Source organism: Harmonia axyridis, chromosome 1 (assembly GCF_914767665.1).
Source record: "Harmonia axyridis chromosome 1, icHarAxyr1.1, whole genome shotgun sequence".
Classification (NCBI taxonomy): Eukaryota; Metazoa; Arthropoda; class Insecta; order Coleoptera; family Coccinellidae; genus Harmonia; species Harmonia axyridis.
This window is the reverse complement of record NC_059501.1, coordinates 3,131,398-3,153,376: the sequence shown is the minus strand read 5'-3', so window position 1 is coordinate 3,153,376 and position 21,979 is coordinate 3,131,398. Positions and strand designations below refer to the sequence as shown.

Below are 21,979 nucleotides of genomic sequence, written 5' to 3'. Positions count from 1 at the left end.
ATTTCTTTGGGTCGGATCTGTATTACATTTAGGTACCTTTAGTTTAATTAACAACATGCAATACATTTCGATGAGAAAATCAAATTAATCATCTTGAACTAAATGGAACATATCAGAATCAAATCAAGAAACAAGTAATAATTATTCACATATTTCAATTCATAATAATTGAACGAATTATCATTTAATGAAAGAAAAATCGAATGATTATTCGAAAGTAAATGAAAATGAATGAAGTAAGTGTTCGAAATGTCCACCATTTTGTAAAATGCACTTAACGGTTCTGAAACCCATACTTCTTATACATTTGCTTATTTCGTCTTCTTGAATACCTTCCAATACATTCTCAATCTTCTCGCGAGAAATCACTATTGTTGGATTTGTCATTTGTTCCAGAATCGAACTTTATTTTGATATCATTACGATATAAGTTTTGCAAGGCTTGGTATTCAAATTTAAAATCATTGTATTCGCGTCTCTTGACTATTTTATTAACAGCAGTTTTTGATAAATTGCATTCACTACGTTGAATTCAGCGTTAAAAGTTATTTCGAAAAGTGTCATAAAATATACAGGCCCGTATTGAAAAAAATGAGGTTGAGGGTGGCCCAGAGAGCACGAAACGTTGGATACGAAATCTTATTACGTCAAATTGAGAACAATTTACTGTCGAATAAAAAATTCTTGTAACATTTTTTGATAATATTTGAAATAAAGTGGGAAAAAAAGAAAAATCAAAATGACAGAATTTACTTTTCTTATGATATCTCAATAACCGGCCCTGATAATCTCGATTTGTTCGAACTGCTTGATAATGCTTCTATGCATGCAACTTTTTCTTCATTTGACCGATTTTCTAACTCTTATGGTTTAAAAGTTACCAATACAATTCCATTGAAAAAGTGGCCACCCTGTAGACTGGAAGTGTTGAAAGTGTGAGACATTTTTTGAACACCCCATCACGTTAAAATCTTTGCAGGGCCATATTAGATCACCAATTGAAATAATGTAGTCGTATACAGAAGAATACTTCAGATCCCCATAACCATCTTTTTGCAAAATTCTGTTGATTTATTCCAGGAATACTGGTGTGCTTAACTCAGTCTTGAAAAAATTTTAAGATAAAACTGGCAACTTTTGAAGTAACCATTCTTCTCAAATTTCAAGGATCTTGTCGGTACTTGATAACCGCATCGGATTCTATGTCATTCATATCAAATTCATCAACATTTAATTTTATCACACTCTCTGAGGAAATTGAAGAAAAGAGAACTACTAGCATTCCCGAGATCGATTCGCCAGAATTAACTAAAAAAATATAATCAGTGAACATATCAGCATTTTTGGGCAAGATCTTCTTCGAATAATGAATAATGAAAATTGCAATGCAACTGATAAATTCGGAAAAACCACACGACAAGAAAATTGGCAATTGAGCAATATATTTCTGTCGAAACTTTCTCTGAGGATTGCGATGTTACATTCTGAGATCACAGTGGGAATCATCAGTTTGGCACACAGTGATCTTTGGCATCTAGATTTTCCATCTCGATGTTAGAGTATGGTGACTTCGCCTATTTCATTGTATATTGCTTCAGAATTCCGTATTCTTTTTTTGCTATCTTCGATTATGATATCCTGGAGTCATCCAACGGTGCCAATTTAGAGAGTGATGCGAAGCCCACAATGCCATCTCTCGGACAAGCACAGAATCACCACAATTTATCAAAATCATTCAAATTCTAGCCTTATTATATCATTTCTGGTCCAATAAGAAGATATCACAATCTCTTTTGAAAAGTGCTACTGAGTATTGGGTCATTTTTTTGTGATGGACAGCAAACTAAAAACAAAGGGTTTCAACAAGGCGGTCTCAATATTCCATAATGAAATTATTACTGTCTATAAAACGAGAATTAGGTATTAGCGAACATATAAAGCTACGATATTATTTGAGAAAAAAGAATTAACCAACAAAAAATCAGAGCAACAAAAAAAATGAAAAATTGGCGAGGTGAAATTAATCTCCACCGAACGTGAATGCAGCTACTAATGAAATAAAATGAATACTGTTAATAAATATGACAAAAATGAGGAAGTAATGAAGGAATTTTATTGGTAGACTATTTCAACTGTTGAATTAATGAATGCCTAAATCAAATATTCCGGTGTATTGAATTGTGCGCGGTGAACTAACAAATTGTAATTTGAAATTAATCATTAACGTGAATACATTTCAATTACTATACCCACTCTCTATTAAATTGAAAGTCAGTTGGTTACCCAACCTTGACAGAAAATCCTTTTTCATACAATCAAAAAGCCCAAAAAAAAAACTTCAACATTATAAACTGACATTAATAAGCACGACACTTGCATAAAATGGATTATAAAGGGTGTTTTTCTTAGAGCTATAGAACTTTAAATTGCAATAAAACAACGATGGATTATTCGATTGACATAAATTTTATTTATCCGCAAGATAATCTTGTGGCATTACATTTTAAATATTATTTCTGGCATATGATTGCCACGGCTGACTTTTTTTGTTTGTGGCCGTATATCGGCGATAACACGACGAATGTTGTCTTCCAAATGGTCAACGGATTGTGGCTTATCCGCATAGACCAATGACTTTACATAGCCCCACAGAAAGTAGTCTAGCTGTGGTAAATCACAAGATCTTGGAGGCCAATTCACAGGTCCAAAACGTGAAGTTAGGCGGTCACCAAACGTGTCTTTCAATAAATCGATTGTGGCACGAGCTGTGTGACATGTTGCGCCCTCTTGTTGGAACCACAGCTCCTGGACATCATGGTTGTTCAATTCAGGAATGAAAAAGTTAGTAATCATGGCTCTATACCGATCACTATTGACTGTAACGTTCTGGCCATCATCGTTTTTGAAGAAGTACGGACCAATGATTACACCAGCCCATAAAGGGCACCAAACAGTCAGTTTTTCTGGATGTAACGGTGTTTCGACATACAATTGAGGATTAGCTTCACTCCAAATGCGGCAGTTTTGTTTGTTGACGTAGCCATTCAACCAGAAGTGCGCTTCATCGCTAAACGCACAGAACCATTATTTTCGAAATAAAATTGCACTATTTGCAAGCGTTGTTCAGGTGTAATTCTATTTATGATAAATTGCCAAACCAAACTGAGAAGAAATCACTTGACAGCTGTTGAATTGGTCGCCATCTTGAACAGAAATGCCAACTTAAAGTTATATACCTCGAAAAAAAACACCCGTTACTAGAAACGAAAACGGATCATAACCTACTAGAGAAATAAGCGCTCATCTTCAGATTCCCAGGAAAGCAGAAGATACCTACAACCACCACCCTTAAACCTCCCTTCTTCACCGCCAACTCGAAACTATCCCGAATTTTCCAATTAAAACTTCCCAAATTGCCAGCATACCTATAAATATTCATCTCGCCGCCGAGAATATTGAGACCCTCCCATCTCCTCCAACATCCCGCGATATAATTTTTAATAACGGTCCCAACGTCCCGCGGGACTCCCGTAAACGCCACCCCCCGCCCTTAATTAGGTACCGCCAGGGCGAAAATTAAAAGAGCCTTCTAGTATAACCGAAAATTATTATGGAATTCGGTAATTTTATTTGGGCCCCTAGGGCCCCGCCACGTTGCCACGTTGGCGCGAGTTTTAATTGGCCCAGAGTAGAGGGGGGTGGAGGGGGTTGATTTTTTTCGGTCCCCGAAATAATCTGCACTTTGTGTGCCGGTGTGCCTAACGATGTAGTCGACGGAAAACGAGTTACATTTTCATCATTCGCTTTGTTCGGGCCGGCAGCCCTTTACCGGAGGGTTGGCAAAGGCTAGGGGTAGGTGAGAATTTCAATTTCGGAGGCGCTTTATCCCACCAGTTAATTCTTTCGCTTCCCGTTGTTTCACGGTGCCGACGGCCGTTTAAATGGAAACGATGTTTAACATCGTTGATTTTTTTTGTGGCCGTCTGGGGGTGTGGGTGGATGAAAAAAAGGGGTAGTTGAAAGTGCCTTGAAGTTTTCTTTTAATTTCTAGTTTAATATTAGGTTGGGATAGAAGTAATTTCGTATTTCTCGCTTTTTTTTTTCAACTACATAGTCGTAGAACTCTGCCTCCGTTTTCGTCCGAAATTCGAGGCTTTATTGTAAAAAACTGATTATACTATTATGATTCAAAGTATTGTCCCGTGTTGAAAAAACATGTCATCTTTTGAAGCCATCCACGAATTGATCCAATTGTTTACTTCTTCATTAGACCGAAAGTGCTGGTCAGCCAGGCCGTGTATTATTGATCGAAACAAGTGATATTCCGAGGAAGCAACGTTTAGAGAATACGACGGGTGGGGTAGGGCTTGCCACCACAATGTTTCCAAATATGTCTTGACCATTTTCGCAACATGGGATCACTTTATCATGTCTCTCGTTGTATTGCGACCGTTTGTGCTTCAATGCTCAGCTCGAACGCATTCGATAACGATCGCCTGTGATTGTCTTAGTCGGTTTTCTTCTTCCTCTTCTCCAGTCTGTGTTCGTCCATTGTCGGATATATGTTTCTTCCAGGTTTTTCCATGCTATACGATCTGTTGCTAATCTCATCCACTGTCCTCCTGCCATTGTTCTGACGTCATCGATGACGATGATTTAGTCTGTTTTAACAACTCATAATACACTACGCCGTGCTGGTCACACCAGTGGGAAGTTCTTATACATCCATCCTATAGTGACCTGGCTACTAGTGACTAATACCTGTTCCTGTCTATTGCCAACGTGCTTGGGTGTACAAATATGGCCTCAACAAAGGCCTACGAAAATAGAACCGATATGAAGGGTTTCATTCTGGTTATTCAAAACTTGCGCTTGAATATTTACGATGATTGCGCATCTTCGCGCACTATATTCAAATTCAAAATCCAAAGTTTCCAAACATTCTACAAAGATCCTGGACTACCAAAAAAAAAAGGAAATAAGAAATAAATCGCATTTTTTCCTGAAAGATTCCAACGGCTGTATACAAAAAACTGTTTCTTCGTTGCAGGTTACAGCATTGTTGGCTCTAAGTGAAGGAGCTCAATTTCTCAGCAACGGATTGCTCTATGTGACCGAAAGATTGAGGTTGGGACCCAGAGGTGCTACTTCTCTAGTGGTTCGACTTCTTGTAACGACACCAGGTCTCAAAAATATGACGGGTAAGTTTACATATTTCAATTTAACTCTATATTGTAGATTGGTTTTTCACTGCATTTATTGATGATAGATTTGATAATGATATCTAACGGAATCGATGTTCATTCACTTTATGTTGAAATGATTTCTCATTTTCCTTTCGGACATGCAAAGCTAAGAAGTTGAATTTCCATATTCTTCATTTCTTCATCCTACTCCCAATTTTGAAATGAAATTTAAGCCGAATGTAGTGAAGAGGTCCTGAGATATTGAATGTTCCAAGAATCTTTCTGATCTTTCAATTGAACGATCTTTATGAAATTTTGGATTAGCACCGTGGCAAGTTTGAATCTGATGATATCGGTATTTTTCCAGTTATTAAGAAGTAGGCTACAACTTCAAAACTGCTGGCCAGATTTGGCCCATTGATCAACATAACTGTGAACATTTCTAGTCTCCACGAAAGTTATTATATCAACAGCCATAGGAAACCCAAATTAAAAATGATAGATGCATAAGTAAATGTAGATATAATACTAATGAATAAGTAAATGGGTATTTGATTGTAAGAACTTATTTTTCTCATGAATAGACAGTAATAATAATAACAGTTATAATTTCCAAAAAACAAATAGAATTAATAAATAGATAGATTGATCAAATAATCATTTATTTGAATTTTCAATTAAAAACTAAAATAATAAATAGATATAGAAATAAAATTAAATACTCGAAAAAATAAAAACATCAAAGATATGAAACGAATGTTAATCTTTGTCAATAAATGAATGAATGAATAAATTTCACCTTAGTCAAATGCACAATCAGCAATGATGAACTAACCTCCCGAACAGCGAACGTAATAAACGCGCACCGAGGGTTCCTCCGACTTCTACCACCTCGCTTCCAGCGACAGTAAATCCGGCTGGAATGCAGGCGGGGTGATTTATTAAGTGACTTGATGAAGGCGAGTCTTCCCCCACGGCCCCGCGGGCGGACGTCAACCTCCCTGCCGTGGCGATGGATGACTTCAATTTGGGGGTTCATAATTCAAAAGCGCCATATTTAACTTCTTTCGGCGGGAGTGATAACTTTCTTAATCGCGTTGAGAGAGAGGGGAGGAGGAAGGTTGACGTCGGTAAATGCGATTTAGCGAGCGTTCTCTCGCTCTCAGCCTGCGACAGGAGTTTTCCGGCTTTGCTCCGACGAATTTACATGTCTGGCCCGATCGAATTAGACGATTTGGGGGAAATGGGAAAATTTCGCGGAAAAGTTTGGCGTTTTCCGATGAATTTGAGTGGCTGGATGGCGTAATGAGAGTTATTCTGTTGGGTGAGACTGTTTTATTGGATAGAATTCATTTTGCGCACTTGGATTAAGTACAGAGGCGTACAACTCTGCTTCTGCCGTTATTTTCCGAAATTAGAGGATTTATTATGAAAAACTGGATTTACATTCATGATTTAAAGTATTGTCCATCGCTGGTCTCTACTTTCTCCCATCTTTCGGGCAGCGTAAGAATCCCGCGTTGAAAAAAATGGTCATCTTTTGGAGCGATCCACGAATTGATCAAATTTTTTACTTCTTTATATGTTTCAACAACTCAAAATACACTACGCCGAGCTGGTCCCACCAAATACTGAGCATTACCTTGGAACCGTGAATGTTCGGTTTGGCCGTCGACGTGGAAGCATGACCGAAATATCCCCATGATTTTCTGCGCTTGGGATTATCGTAATCAACCCATTTTTCGTCTTCAGTCACAATGCGATGCAGGAATTCTTTCCGCCTTTGCCTTGCATGCAGCTGTTCACAAGGAAACAAACCCCGTTCAACTTCAACATCTCTCGGCTTAAACTCGTACGGACCCATTTCTATGACTTTCAGGCATTTTTAAATTACTTCTGCGTAACTCCCAATGATCCTGTCAATTCTTACAAGTTTACAAATACTGCAATCTATTTATTTCGACTACCACTTACCACTACAGCCATCTATTTCAAAACGGGGGAAGCAAAGTTGTACACCAAATACATACTAGACTAGATCTTCACAAAATAGAGCTTCAAAATTAGAACACAAATATTATCGCAAAATCAATTGAAGACGAATACACTAAGAGCATAATTAATACTTCATTTCCGTAGAAGATATTTTTAACAGTGGTGTTAACATATGTAACTACTTGGAATAGTAGTAAATCAGTATTTAGTTAACATCTTCAGTGCCAATGTTTGTGACTAATTTATCACTTTCCATAGTCGAGGTGAATGGCTACACCAGCTCTTCATGTGAAGGTTCTGAAAGAGCAGTGAATACGACTATAACTGGCGCTGTCATAAGATCAGCTACTGTCAAAGTGCATCCCGAAGGGATAGTTCAAACAGATACAGAAAGCGCCTACTTCTGTGCAAATGGTAAGTTTTTATTACAATTCTTATATTATCGATTCTAACTCTTATATTTGGTAATCAGTTAATAATACTTTACATCAAATTCTCATTTGGAGAACCCATAAGTATTATTCTCTTCTTCTTTTTTTAGTTTTGTTGAATGAAAAAATATTCTTTCATTTATTCAATTCTTATTGTTATCATGAATTCATTGCTATTGTTGTTTCATTTCTTGTTCACCTTTGGTTTATCTAAAAAAACATCTACTGGTCAACCTTCCATAATATTGTGGATCAACTTTCATCTCATTCTTCTTGTTTTATCGAACTCCTTCTATTTTCAGAAAACCTCTTAATTTCAACAACCGACAACTACAGGTACGAATGGATGGCAGCACCGAGGAATAGGCAGGGTGTTGTGCTGGAACTGAGGGTTGGTAATTCGCCCTCCAGAAGGGTTGGACCTGTACAGATCGCGCTGAGCGATGCTCAAGAGACTTCTGACAGGACCTATAGGATAGCTATCGGCGATTCTGACAACACTGTGACTTGGATTGGACGCGGTAAACATGGTGAGTCTAAGGATCTTCTAAAATGTTCATATTTAAATTTTTCTTTGTCTTGATATTATTTGTGATATCACAAAACGCATTTCGATCATTTCTGCAAAATATTCTCATCTTGAAGTTGATTGGGCATTATATATTATCGTTGAGACATAAATCATACCGAATTTTTTTTTACTATATTCGTGTGATCAATTTTAGCAAATTATTTATATTTCATTTTATTTTTTTGTGAGTTATCTTCACCCTGTAACAACTATTTCGTTATTTCATATCCAAACATAAAATCTCAACTCCTTCAGTTTTATAGTCACGGCAATATTGGGCAATTTCTTTCATTCGATATTCTTTTTGAATTCTTTTCAGTTGTGATTATAATAATAATAATAATAATAATGTCTTTATTTTCACAAAAAAGTTACAATAATTCTTATCTTATCTTATTTTAGTTATTAGCTAATTTGATTTATTGTGAAAAAAGGCGGAGTCCAGTTATGCTCATGCATATTCTGCTCTACTCAACCCTTGTGTGACAGGAATAAAATTGCCCGCGAGATTTTAAGTTGTTATTCTATATACACATGCAAAATTTCGAACGGTCATACTTACGAAACCCATGGTCGTGTTTTGCCCATTAACGAGCTCAACCACGGCCTTCAAGATCAGACTCTACCAAGAAAATCTCAAATTTCTTTCGTTTTTCGTTATACAAATCTTTTTTAATGCTAAATGAATGAAAACTCTCGAATCTAGACACGAATTCGTCATAAATTCTGTTTAATAAACGCCTGCTCAAAAATGTCTCCCACACTACGTTTTATTTTCGTCCAGACAAGGACAGGTTTTTCCTGTCCAATTTTTTTGCCTTGTGTGTTTGCCCAATTTTTATGTTCAATCTGTTTGTCCAATTTTCATGTCCAGTTAATTTGCCCAATTTTTATGTCCAGTTTATTTGTCCAATTTTTTATGTCCAGTTTGTTTGACCGTTTTTTATCGAATTTTTTTAACCCGTTAAAAACTATGTCTCAAGGACTACTCTTCCTGTAGACAAGACCTTCTCATCCTTCAACTCCCAAACAATCTACGGATACTCCCAACGCCTGGCAGTTAATGGCCCGTATCCGTTCCACCGCCCGGCGCGCGAGACGCCTCGATGGCGTCGCGACGTCGAAACGGACGCTACTCCCTAATTGGGAACCGGGGGCCCACGGTAATGGGCCCAAATTGATTATCAACCGCACCTGGCCAGAAAAGGGCTAAATCCGGCCCTAGAGGGCGTTAATGGAATACAACCACTTGATGAGGGTCGGTTTCGAAAGTACAACTTGTAGATGGAGTCCCTTGAGGGGTTGAGTGAAGGGTGACTCGTTCTTTTTGGGGGGTTGTTTTGGAGGAGGTTGGATGGGATAGGGTCCGTTGAAGATTGAATGGTTTCTTGTAGATTGCTGAATTGGTAGGTTTGTCTTGGAAGGTTTTGTTGTAGAAGGGGTTGGAAATAAAATTTGAGGCTGATACGAAAAACATTTCCATATTGTTCATATTGGAAAAACGGATTTATTCCAAAAGCAACTATGCAAAAATTTTATTGGAAAATCAGGTGTCTTCCATTGTAACGGGTGTTTGTTTTCGAGGTATATAACTTTAAGTTGGCATTACTGTTCAAGATGGCAACCGATTCAACAGCTGTTAAGTGATTTATTCTCAGTTTAGTTTGGCAATTCATCATAGATAGACTCACGCCTGAACAACGCTTGCAAATAGTGCAATTTTATTTCTAAAATAATGGTTCTGTGCGGAATACGTATCGCGTACTACGTCCATTTTATTTTGTTTAGCGATGAAGCGCACTTCTGGTTGAATGGCTACGTCAACAAAAAAACTGCCGCATTTAGAGTGAAGCTAATCCTCAAGTGTATGTCAAAACACCGTTACATTCAGAAAAACTGACTGTTTGGTGCGCCTTATGGGCTGGTGGAATCATTGGTCCGTACTTCTTCAAAAACGATGATGGCCAGAACGTTACAGTCAATGGTGATCGGTATAGAGCCATGATTACTAACTTTTTCATTCCTGAATTGAACAACCATGATGTCCAGGAGCTGTGGTTCCAACAAGACGGCGCAACATGTCACACAGCTCGTGCCACAATCGATTTATTGAAAGACACGTTTGGTGACCGCCTAATTTCACGGTTTGGACCTGTGAATTGGCCTCCAAGATCTTGTGATTTAACAACGCTAGACTACTTTCTGTGGGGCTGTGTGTGAAGTCATTGGTCTATGCCAAACCCTCGACCATTTGGAAGACAACATTCGCCGTGTTATTGCCGATATACGGCCATAAATGTTGGAAAAAGTCATCGAAAATTGGACGTCCAGATTGGACTACATCCGAGCCAGCCGTGGCGGTCATATGCCAGAAATCATATTTAAAATGTAATGCCACAAGATTATCTTGCGGATAAATAAAATTCATGTCAATCGAATAATCCATCGTTGTTTAGTTGCAATTTAAAGTTCTATAGCTCTAAAAAAAACACCCTTCATAAAGAATCTCCTTCTAATTATTCTGTCACCTACAAATCCACAACCCTCGCATCTAATTCAACCTAAAGCTCCCTAAACACGCAGTACACCACAAGAACATCACACCGCCACAACTCCAACAATATCATCCTTCATACACCGTCTCCTTCTCCCTTCATACAAATTCAAAAAAAAACCCTAATCCAGCTCCCGCTCGCTCGTCGAATAAAGAACCAGCACCGCCAGCCTGCCGTACAAAACACGACCAAATCCCCGGAGAAAATATTATTATTCACGGAAAAGTGACGTAGGTTAGCTCATATTATCGTCGGACCGAGAGATGTCCCCATACGTTTGTCATCCGAGACTCTGGCAGCGGCCGGCTTTTTGTGTTCAACTGACAAGAAACAAAATTCCGTCCCGCCGCGGTGGACCTTGTAGTGACACGCTTTTCCGAGACGTCGGTCGGTCGACCGGGGAAAATCTGCGGGGTTTTTCCGCAAGGGGATCAGCGTCGGGCTGAAGGGGGAAGATTGATGGTGGTTAACTTGGATCTTTTGTTGCGGTGATTGACGTTCTTCATGGAATTCTTTCTGTCGATTCTGATTTTTTATGGGAGCCTATTTCGAATTGAAATAGTGGAAAACGAAGTGGTGCGATTGTTTAAATTATTTCGTAGTCATTGATTTCAGTTAAACATCTTTAACATCTATGTACTAATTGTAGAAGATCTCATTTGCTGACTTACTCATGCGGCACAAAAGGTATTTGTACAGACTGTCAGCAATCCCACAATAACCCAAAGCTCAGCTAATGGTAGCTTCAGGTGGTTAAAGCACCACAATTTCATTGCATGAGCAAGAGTCTGAGTATTCCTCCAGAGGATTATCCTATTGTTCCTCTCCCATTGTTAGACCGCTGTCTTGTATTGGTATTTTCCAAGCCCTCAGAAGGGCTCATTATACCAACAGGTGTCAACCTTGATACCCTTTTTGCAAGTTCATCGGCTTCTACATTTCCTACATGGATACCCCGGTATCCATAATAGAGTTACTTTATTGCCTCTGGCCACTTGCTTCATGGTATTACGGCACTCTCATGTCAATAGAGACCCCTGACTATATGATTTCAAGTCCAACACCACTAACAAATGCTTAAAATTAGGTCGCGTCATATAATGAACAATGATAAAACTTCTTTCTACCCATAAAGACTATAGAACTATGTAATTCCCTGAGGTATTCTATCGTGACTTTTCACTCATCGTTGAGCTGAAGTCCGTATGTAGCAGATTCTCTTTACCTCTATTTATCGCTTATTGCTTAAGTCAATATAATATGCATAATGAATACTGTACACATTAGTCTAAGATAAATACGATTTTTCCATTGTTGGTACCCTGAATAACTCAAATAAATAATCTTATTTTTGCAGGTTATGCTGTACAACTAAACAGCACCGAAACTCCTGGCATTCTATCAGAAGACGAATGGAGGACTTTCTGGGTGATGTGGGAGAATGACGTCATAGTCTTTGGAAAGGGTTCTATACCGAAGAACAACACACTGCTCACGTGGAAGATGGACAAGAAGGTCAAGATACAACAGCTCGGTTTCTCGTCGTCTTGGCTCAATTTAGCAGAGTTTCGGTGAGTTGGTTTTTTTCTCTATCTCTTATCATAAAATGAGGCTATTAATTGAAATAACGAGTTGAATATTGAATTCAAATAAAATACTAACAAAACTATCATACTTGAATCTCCAAATGATAAAACAACCCATCGAACAAGGTAGCAAATCATTCATTTCTTAGGCAAGTGTAAAGTTCTTTATAGCCCTTTTCATTAAACTCTTTCTGCGATACCAAAGTTTTGTTGTTTGAATCTTTTAACTGTACTCTTCTTTGTCAGCATAAGTGGAGTTGTTACTTATAAATATCTTTGCTTTCGAGAATCAATCAAGTAACCGGCCTAGCACAAAGAAGGCACCGTCAGTGCTATAGCATTTTTTTTCGCTAGTACTAAGCTCCAAAAATTGCGTGTCAAATTTTGGATTGGTATCTGGGAAATAAGATGCAATTGGTAATAAGTTCGAGTAGAAATAAAATATATTCCAGGATTTCTTGACTACAACCCAAATATGTGATAGTGCTGGTGACCAATGTAAAGGTATAGATCTAATAGTTCCACTGATAATTCTCATAGGAACGTTAAGCTGTGCATCAATTTTAGGAACATGAGCACTATTCAACCATATAGAATAATAATAATAATAATAATAATAATATATATTTATCCTTTAGACCATTATTACATCATATACACAATATCAATTATATATACAACAGCAACAACTATAGGTATAGGATATGTCAAATACAAAAAATAACCTAAATTAAGCTAATTTATCTTCCGCATATATTCATCAACACTATAAATACATTTAGATAACAACAATTCAGAGAGTGAGGTCTTGAATATTTTCTCATCCTTCAAATTTTTCAGTGAAGCTGGCAAAGCATTGAACAATTTGACCCCCATGTATTTGGGACTTTTTTCAAAGGCAGAAATGGAGTGCTGAGGTATCACAAAATCATTAGAAGACCTCGTGTCATATTTATGACAAAAATTATTCCTATTAAATGAACTCAAATTGTTTCTAACATAAATCAAAATCTCCAATATATACAAACTTGCCAATGGCAACACTTTAAATTTCTTGAACAAAGATCTACATGATGTACGGCTTGATACACCTGCCACATACCTTAGCGCTTTCTTCTGAAGTCTAAAGACTCTTCTCCAATGTACAGAAGCCCCCCAAAACAAAATACCATACAATATTCTCGATTTAAAGTGTGCATTATAATATAAAAGGCATATATCCCCATCAGTGAGTTGTTTCAATCTGAACAGGGCATAACAAATCCCCGAAAGCAATCTACACAATTCATCTAAATGCTGTTACCACGATAGGTTCGCATCAATAATGACACCCAAAAATTTTGCCGAATGGACCTGTTGAATCGATCTATTTTTGACTCTTATCAGTGAACTTTTATTGATATATTCAGCTGTGTTTTTAAGTGTGAAGCTAATAAAGGCAGTTTTATCGGTATTTAGAAATAGACGATTGCTATCGAACCATTCAGATAAACCATGTAAGCGCAATTTTGCCCTTTCTACAGCTCCATTCGTGGTTAGGTCAGAACATAGCAATGTATTGTCATCTGCAAACATTGTCAAATCAAGAGGACAATCCATGATGTCAGGCAAGTCATTCACAAATAGGAGAAATAATAGCGGTCCCAAAACTGAACCCTGAGGTACACCGCACTCCACATCCCGGAACGAAGATCTTATTCCGTTAATTTCTACCATCTGTACTCTATTTTTTAAATAAGATTCAATTAGTTGATTGACGATACCTCTAAATCCCAAACACTTCATTTTATAGAGGAGTAAATCATGGGGTACCAAATCAAATGCCCTACTGAGGTCCATCATGACAGCAAGGCACTTGTTCCCATCATTCATACTTTCATAAAGTCTTTCAATAAAATTCATAATTGCCGATTGTGTTGACCGTCCCTTCCTAAATCCATGTTGACAGTTGGACATTATAGTGTGTTTTTGAAGGAACGACAACATTCTGTTGAATATAAGACGTTCATAAACTTTTGATATTGTCGACAGCAAGGATATTGGTCGGTAATTTTGCGCTAACTTCTTATCACCCTTTTTATGTACCATTCTTATTTTCGCAATTTTCAGAATATTCGGATAAACTCCATCAGATAAAGATCTATTTATCAAAATGGTTAATATTGGGACAATATATGGATAAATATTCTTCAAAATATTCCCTGTTATTTGATCAATACCTGACGAATTTGATTTCTTTAAGTCATGTATAATATTAAAAACCTCTGACTCTGTTGCTGGAAAAATAAACACCGAAGAACTCACCCTATTGGTTGGCTGTTTGTTCGAATTTTTATTTGGAATCTTATCATTTATTTCCTGTATTATATTAATAAGATAATCATTGAAATAATTAGAGACCTGGCAAGGATCATCCACCAACCTGTCACCAATCAACAATTCATGTTTATCACGTCTTACTTTAACAGCCGAACCTATATTCTTACCAATCATTGCCCAAACAGCCCTTGATTTGTTTGAAGCCTGCCTGAAAAACTTAGCAAAGTACTGTCTTTTAGCTGCCAGCAGAATTTTCTTATATAGTCTTTTATACTTATTATAGAAAATAATATTCGAAACTTCAGGATTTGAACACTTAAGCATATATAAATGCCTAAGCATTTTAGATGATACCCTAATACCGCAGGTTATCCAGGGCTTAGAATTAGCCCTCCTAACAGTTGTTTTCTGTAATGGAAAAGATACATCAATGTAGTAAGAAAGGACACCTACGAATTCATGAAATGCTTCATCAAGAGAATCTGCATTCTGTACACCTTCCCAGCACTCCTTAGAAATATAATAATAGAAAGTGTTATAATTAGGCGAGTTGAAAATTCTACAATATCGTTCATTATCATTATTCAAGGCTTTTTTAGTATTAAGTGTTAATATCTGAGAAGTATGATCAGATAGTCCATTTGCACATACCTCTGACTTAACTATATACTCCCTATCAATATTGCTACACATATAATCAATGCAAGAGTTAGATTGAGCACCATATCTGGTAACTTCGTTAGTAAGGACACTAATATTATATGATGATAATATATCCAACATCTCACTTTTATAAACAGAATTGCTAAAGAAATTCAAGTTCCAATCGCCACATAATATAATGCTTCCACTGTCTAAGGACAGCTCTTCCAAAATATGATCAAGCTCTACAAGAAATTGCTGTAAATTCTCTAAGATAGGTGATCTATAGACTGTCACAATTTTAAGGTTTGTGTCATTAGGAAATAACAATTTTATGCCACATATTTCAAATATTTGTTCTATTGATTTTGAAGATAATCTAGAAATACAATAATCTAGAATAACAGTATTCAGCAGCAGAAAAAACCAAGGCCAAAGATACCGTACAAAGAGTGCTGGCATCAGCTAATACATTCTTAAAAATTTGATAAAATTGATCCATTGATTTTAAGCGAAAACGAAACGGTAACAAATTGGCGAATGGTCTCCGATTCACACCGATTCGCGCCAATCCTCTCTCTAAAACTCCTATCATTACCTCCTCCATAGAAAATAACGAACCACCATCCTCTTTCTAAACGGATCCATTTCCAGCCTTTCAACTCGGGAATCCACGAACCTAGCTAGGCCTCAGTCGCGAACGGCGGTAACAGCCAACGTTCTACGAAATTACGTTTTTTTTTCGGATAAAGAACCCCCCCTCCACCCACCGGAAAACGTACAAATTGCGGCGTCGATATACCGCATTAATCTTCGGAAAACCCGACGCTATTCGGGCCTCGGATAAATTTCGGCGGATCCGGTTCTATACCGATAACTGATAGCCGACGCGTTTTTTTATTTTTTTTTTTTTACTGTCGGCTATCAGTCGCGCGTTGCGTTGCGTGCTAGCGTATCGTTGCGGGGATGTGTGTGTGTGTGGGATAACCGTACGGTTTTAAAGGCGCGCTCTGATTTTGGGATGGATTCTTGTGGGAAAAAAGGCCGGATTGCCAGAGGATGTTGAAGGGGTTAGGGGCGGGGGTTGGTTGGATTTGGGAATGTGGGGTTTTGGTGTATGAGGTGGGTTTGGAGGTTTTGAGATGGGTTGAATATCCTTTCGAATTATATAAGTGTGTTTATTTTCGTAATTTTCGATGTTAGTTGAAAGATTAATTCATTTTTCGTTTGATGAACTAAATGATATTGTTATGTTGGATTCGAAAGGACTTAATTGAGTTTTTCTCAACTCTATACAGATTGCTTCTTGCAATTATTCATGCAGTAATTTGAGAAGGAAAATTCTTGAAAAAATGGGGAAAGCATTTATATCGAAAGCTTTTTAGCGCCCATTCATCATTCATACGTCAATTTTATTGTTGAAAACTGCCTGACCGTATATGCACTTCTTGCAATGTTTTCTTAGATTTTTTTTTATTATTATAGTCATTTTCTAGAGTAATACATTGGCTCTAACGCTCCTTTAACTTTAAAATATCTATTCTGTAGAAATACTCGTCCTTGTTTTCAAAAAATGCTTAAACCTCGGCAATCAATACTTCATTAAAGCCAAATTTCTTTCCCTTTTACATAGGCATACAACTTTGCTTCCGCCGTTTTTTTCGAAATTCGACGCTTCATTGTGAAAAACTGGTTATACATTTATGATTCAAAGTATTGTCGATCACTAGTCACTACTTTTTTACATCTTTCGGGCAGCGTACGAATCCCGCGTTAAAAAAATCTGGTCATCTTTTGAAGCGATCCACGAATCCATCAAATTTTTCACTTCTTCATAAGACCGGAAGTTCTCGTCAGCCAGGCCGCGAGCCATTGATCGAATCAAGTGATAGCGCGAGGGAACTGGAGAATCCGGCGGATCGGGTAGGACGGTGTTTAACGACTCCTAATACACTACGTCCAGCTTGTCCCAGCAAAAACTTAGCATGACCTTGGAACCGTGAATATTCGGTTTTGCCGTCGACATGGAAGCATGGCCGAGATATCCCCATGATTTTCTTCACTTGGGATTATCGTTATGGAACCATTTCTCGTCTCCAGTCCAATGCGATGCAGATATCAGATTTTCATTTCAGGCATCTCGTTGTTTCAATTTTCATCAAAATTATGCAATATTAGTCTGGCTTCGTACACCATTGTAGGGTTGCGTTGAATAGCTTGCTAGACTTCGTCCTTGAAGTCATGATTGCCAGGCATATTATAAACTGGCTTCTCTGAATACAGACGTTATCCATTTATTTATTTATTCATTTATTTATTCATTCATTTATTCATTTATTTATTTATTCATTTATTCATTCATTTATTCATTTATTTATATCCTTTCCATCTTTGCCTTGCAAGCAGCTGTTCTCAATCAAACAAACGCCGTTCAATATCTCTCGGCTTCAACTCGTACAGCACTCAATTTCGTGGTTTCTGAATCATTCCCATGAATTTCAGGCATTTTGAAATGGCTTGTTGCGATTCTGCATCTTCGAAAACCTTCTTTCTTCCACCGCCATGCTGGTATTCGACGTCAAAATTTCCGTTCTTGAAGCGTTGAAACCACTTTCGGCACGTTCTTCCACTAATAGCGGCCTCACCATAGGCATTTGAGAGCATTCGATGAGCCTCATTCGCAGATTTCTCTATATTAAAGCAGAAAATTAAAACCTCCCGTAAATGACGAAAATTTGGCTCGTAAGCTGACATGGTTAATCTTGAATAACTTTATGATGCAGACACAAATCGACTAATGTTTCTATGGCGTTATGTTTACAAATACCTAACATGTACCCTATGACATCTCCGATCTATTTATTTCGACAACCACTTAGCACTACAGCCATCTACTGCAAAACGGCGTTAGCAAAGTTGTACACCAGTACACCTTATATATTGTCTCCTCTGACGAAATTGACGCATGACTGAACTAGCGGTCAAAAGCTCCCGACCTCACGTCGGTGGTATTGTTTTTTTTTTATTTTTCTTGAAACCTTCAAGACAGCCACTATCTCCAGATTCCTCGAAATCATCCCCACTCCACTCCATTAAGAATATAATCTACGACCATTCCTCATCATCCAATTCTTTCCATCCCAATCAACAACCCCCCTCCCCCACCATCGCGAAACAGTCTCACCATCAGCCCGTCCGCGTTTCTACCCCGATATCAATCATCGGGGACTCCCCGGCAAGCCCTAATCGAACGGAATCGAGGCCGCCTTCGATCCGGTTCATCAATCAAACGTAATTGTCATCCGAACGGCGCGAAAAAGAGAGCCGGCCGGCCGGAAAAAGACGAGCGTGGCGCATGCGCGCTGTGCGCCCGCATCAATCTCTCCCACGAACGTCCGCGCGCGCTAAGAGGATTTTTGTTTTAATTTAACAGGCCATTTGTTCGATTCTCTTTCCCGTAGCGGGGAATCGAAGGGATGAGAGCGATCCTAATGGCTTTGGTGCGCTAATCTGTCCCTGCCTCGGGCTCGTGTTTTTGGCTCGTTGGAAAAAATGGATTTTTTTTCGGAATGCTGTTTATTCGGATTTTTTCCATTAGTTTCACGGTTACGTAATTATATGACTGTAGCGGTAAGCGGTAGTCGAAATAAATATATCGTAGATGTCATTGTATAACAAGCTTAGGTATTTGTAAACATAACGTAAGACATACTAGGAAACGTTGAAATTGGAAGTCTTATCTCACCCAGCCATATTTTCCAAACGTTGCTTCCTCAGACTATCACGTGTTTCGATCAATGTCACACGGCCTGGCTGACCAGCATTTCCGGTCTTATGAAAAAGTAAAAATTAGATCGATCGAAGATGACCAGTTTTTCCAATGCGGGATTCGTACGCTGCCCGAAAGATGGGAGAGAGTAGAGGCCAGCAATGGCCAATACTTCGAATCATAAATGTAAAACCAGTTTATCACAATGAAGCCTTGAATTTAGGAAAAAACGGCGGTAGCAATGTGGTACTCCTTTGTACATACAAGCAACCAAAAAGCTCATTACTGGACCAGTGATTCCTCTTAAATTAAACTACCAGTGTTCTACCAAAAAAAAAAATTCTGGTGGAAAGAAACGTACACTCTTTAGAAAAAATATCACCCTATAGATTCCCATTAAAATTTATTTTATCACGTAATTTAAACTTCAAATTGGAATATATATGCCAAATTTGAGTTGTATATCTTGCTCAGAAGGTAACTATAAGATCAAACTTTAACACTCTGTATCTTGAGAATGAAGCTTTTGCGGGTCCATGTTCAAAAAATGTTTCTCTAAAAATGATACGTTCATTTCTTTAAAAAACTGAAACAACAAATTTTATTCATATCTGCTGATTTTTTGCAGAGTATGGAACTTTAACGAAGAGGCAGGTTTCTCCCAAGTACTACATCTAGACACCCCAAAATTCGTGGTACCTGGAACAGAGTGGGGGCAATTAACAGTTACAGGTGGCTTAGCACTTCCCACCCCAGCCCAAAAACCAGATGGAAGCAGCTTAACATCAGCCTTAGCTTGTCTATCTTCCCTGATGTCTCTGCAACACCTTGGCAGCAAAGCCAATGAAACAGCCAAGCAAGAAGCCTTCGATAGCTTGCCAAAGAATGTAGGTATTCAAAAGCAGAAAAAAGTGGTTTTAAGTAGAACTTCCAGAAAATATTCAATTTTTCTCGCTAGAATACACATAATTTAGGTCATCATCAGGCATTCCAAACTCTCACATAAATAAATTTTCGAAGAAAAACTGTTTCTTCAACAGTATGTAACCTTCAGTCACTAATTATTAACTTTCAAGAAGATCACATTTAATTTAAACCCTCAATTCTCTTTCAGATCCAAACCATCCTCTCCTACAAGAAGCAGGACAATTCCTTCAGCGAACACCAGATGCTAGGGAGCCACAAGGTCACCCTCTCCATTTTGGAGGCTATAACTAAGCTCCAGGGTCACTTCGGCGTAGATCCTGATCTTATCCAGGCAGTCAAGAGGTGGGTCCAGCTGAGACAAGAAGACGACGGGCGATTTTCACCATTGCCAGCTGATGTGAAGCTGGGTGCAGGACAGGGGAGGTTAGACTCAAAGGACCAGAGGAACTTGACGAAAGATGCAGCTCTTTTCGAGCATGTAACTGAGATGACAGCTGAAACTGTCATAGTGTTGTATGATATAGGTGAGTGGATGTTTAGCGTATTGAAACTTTTCAAGTCTAGTGTTTTTGAATCGTTATACTGTGGGAAATCCAATATTTCATGTTATAGAGTAAATGAGTAGAATATCCTTTTGGAGACACTTCTGAAATACTGGTTCCTAGTCAATCAAATCTACATTCAATCGAAGCTATATCAATATAGTCACTTCTAGATGTTGTGTAATATTCTCCATATGTACACTCTAAGGCCTCGGCAAGATCTTTCATATGATGCTGTTGTTTCGATTGGTAGTGTTGTTATCTGACCAAATGACCACCTCATACTAGCTTTATTCATCAAATGGGATTCCATATCTGCTCCTGCATTGGATATCTATAATATAGAGACGTATCTTTGCCAAGTAGGAGAGCATGGATTCTTCTGGTATTATTTATCTCCTCAATCAATTCATCCAGAGTATTTTTCTGTGCTTCCAGGCATAGAATCGGACGCAGACTCCGAGACTATCCAGAAAGCCAAGATCTTCCTGGAGAACAGCTTGCCCAACATCGAGACACCAGAGGCTATTGCTGCCGTTGCCTTGGCGCTGATCCTGGTCAAGAGCGCCACTTCGGCTTGGGCGATGGAGAAGCTGAGGAACACTTCTACCACTGAAGACGGAGAGTTCGGCTGGCCGCATTCGATAGCCAGAAGGGATGCTGCAGATTGGCTGTATGAGAGTGAGACGGATAAGACGATCAAGGAGCCTCTTTTAAGTAAGTGAAGTTTTAGGGTTAGGAATATTTTCTAGTCGATATTAAGTGACGGGTATGGTGTGCTTTACATCCTTTAGATTGAAATTTTAAGGCTGATTCCGGAGATTTGGGTATTCGTAACGTCGAAAGAATAGGGAGATGGTCGAAGCTTTGATTTTTAACATAGAAGTTTCAGGAAAAAATAAAAAAAGACAAAAAGTAAGGACGTAAAGTCAGGAGATTTTGAACTCTAGTTTATTCATTCGGAAAACTTCTCAGAACGCATAAAACCAAACAGGTTGACAAACAGTGCAAAAATTGTATGTCTTGAGAGTGCTAAAAATAAAATGAATCTGTTGTCCAAGGTTGTTTTAAAGAAAACTTTACGACAGCGGAAATGTTCACAAGAAGCATTGCTGAATTTACATTTACAACCCAATAAATTTGAATGCTTCAGAGCTACAATAAACATGTTTTATTGCGTTTTATTCGAGTTGTTTTCAAGTTAGATTTGTTCAATAAAATTCTATTCAATTCTATTGCACCTTTAAGTCTCGTACTTTCATTGAAACATTCCAAACTTTATATTTTTTATGACATAAATTATTATTGGTTCCGAGTATAGTGAATATAAATCTAACTTTGTATAGAATGATTTAGCACTACTTAATGAAAATATTCGTTCACACAAGGTGTTCATTTCTTCCTGGACGAGTCTCAACTTTGTAGTTTGAATAGAAAGCTGTTTTCCCTACCCTGT

General features: G+C 38.0%; 1 protein-coding gene across 2 annotated transcripts in view; it reads left to right on the top strand.

The window, feature by feature from the left end:
* LOC123674819 (C3 and PZP-like alpha-2-macroglobulin domain-containing protein 8) overlaps window positions 1-21,979 on the top strand; it is a 223,738-nt gene that overhangs the window by 191,345 nt on the left and 10,414 nt on the right. For both annotated transcript variants that reach the window (XM_045609922.1, XM_045609912.1), the window contains exons 14-20: window positions 5,051-5,201; window positions 7,440-7,595; window positions 7,915-8,142; window positions 12,096-12,309; window positions 19,683-19,941; window positions 20,169-20,505; window positions 20,962-21,240. In XM_045609922.1, coding sequence (XP_045465878.1) covers window positions 5,051-5,201; window positions 7,440-7,595; window positions 7,915-8,142; window positions 12,096-12,309; window positions 19,683-19,941; window positions 20,169-20,505; window positions 20,962-21,240 — 1,624 coding nt within the window. The remainder of the gene's footprint in view (window positions 1-5,050; window positions 5,202-7,439; window positions 7,596-7,914; window positions 8,143-12,095; window positions 12,310-19,682; window positions 19,942-20,168; window positions 20,506-20,961; window positions 21,241-21,979) is intronic.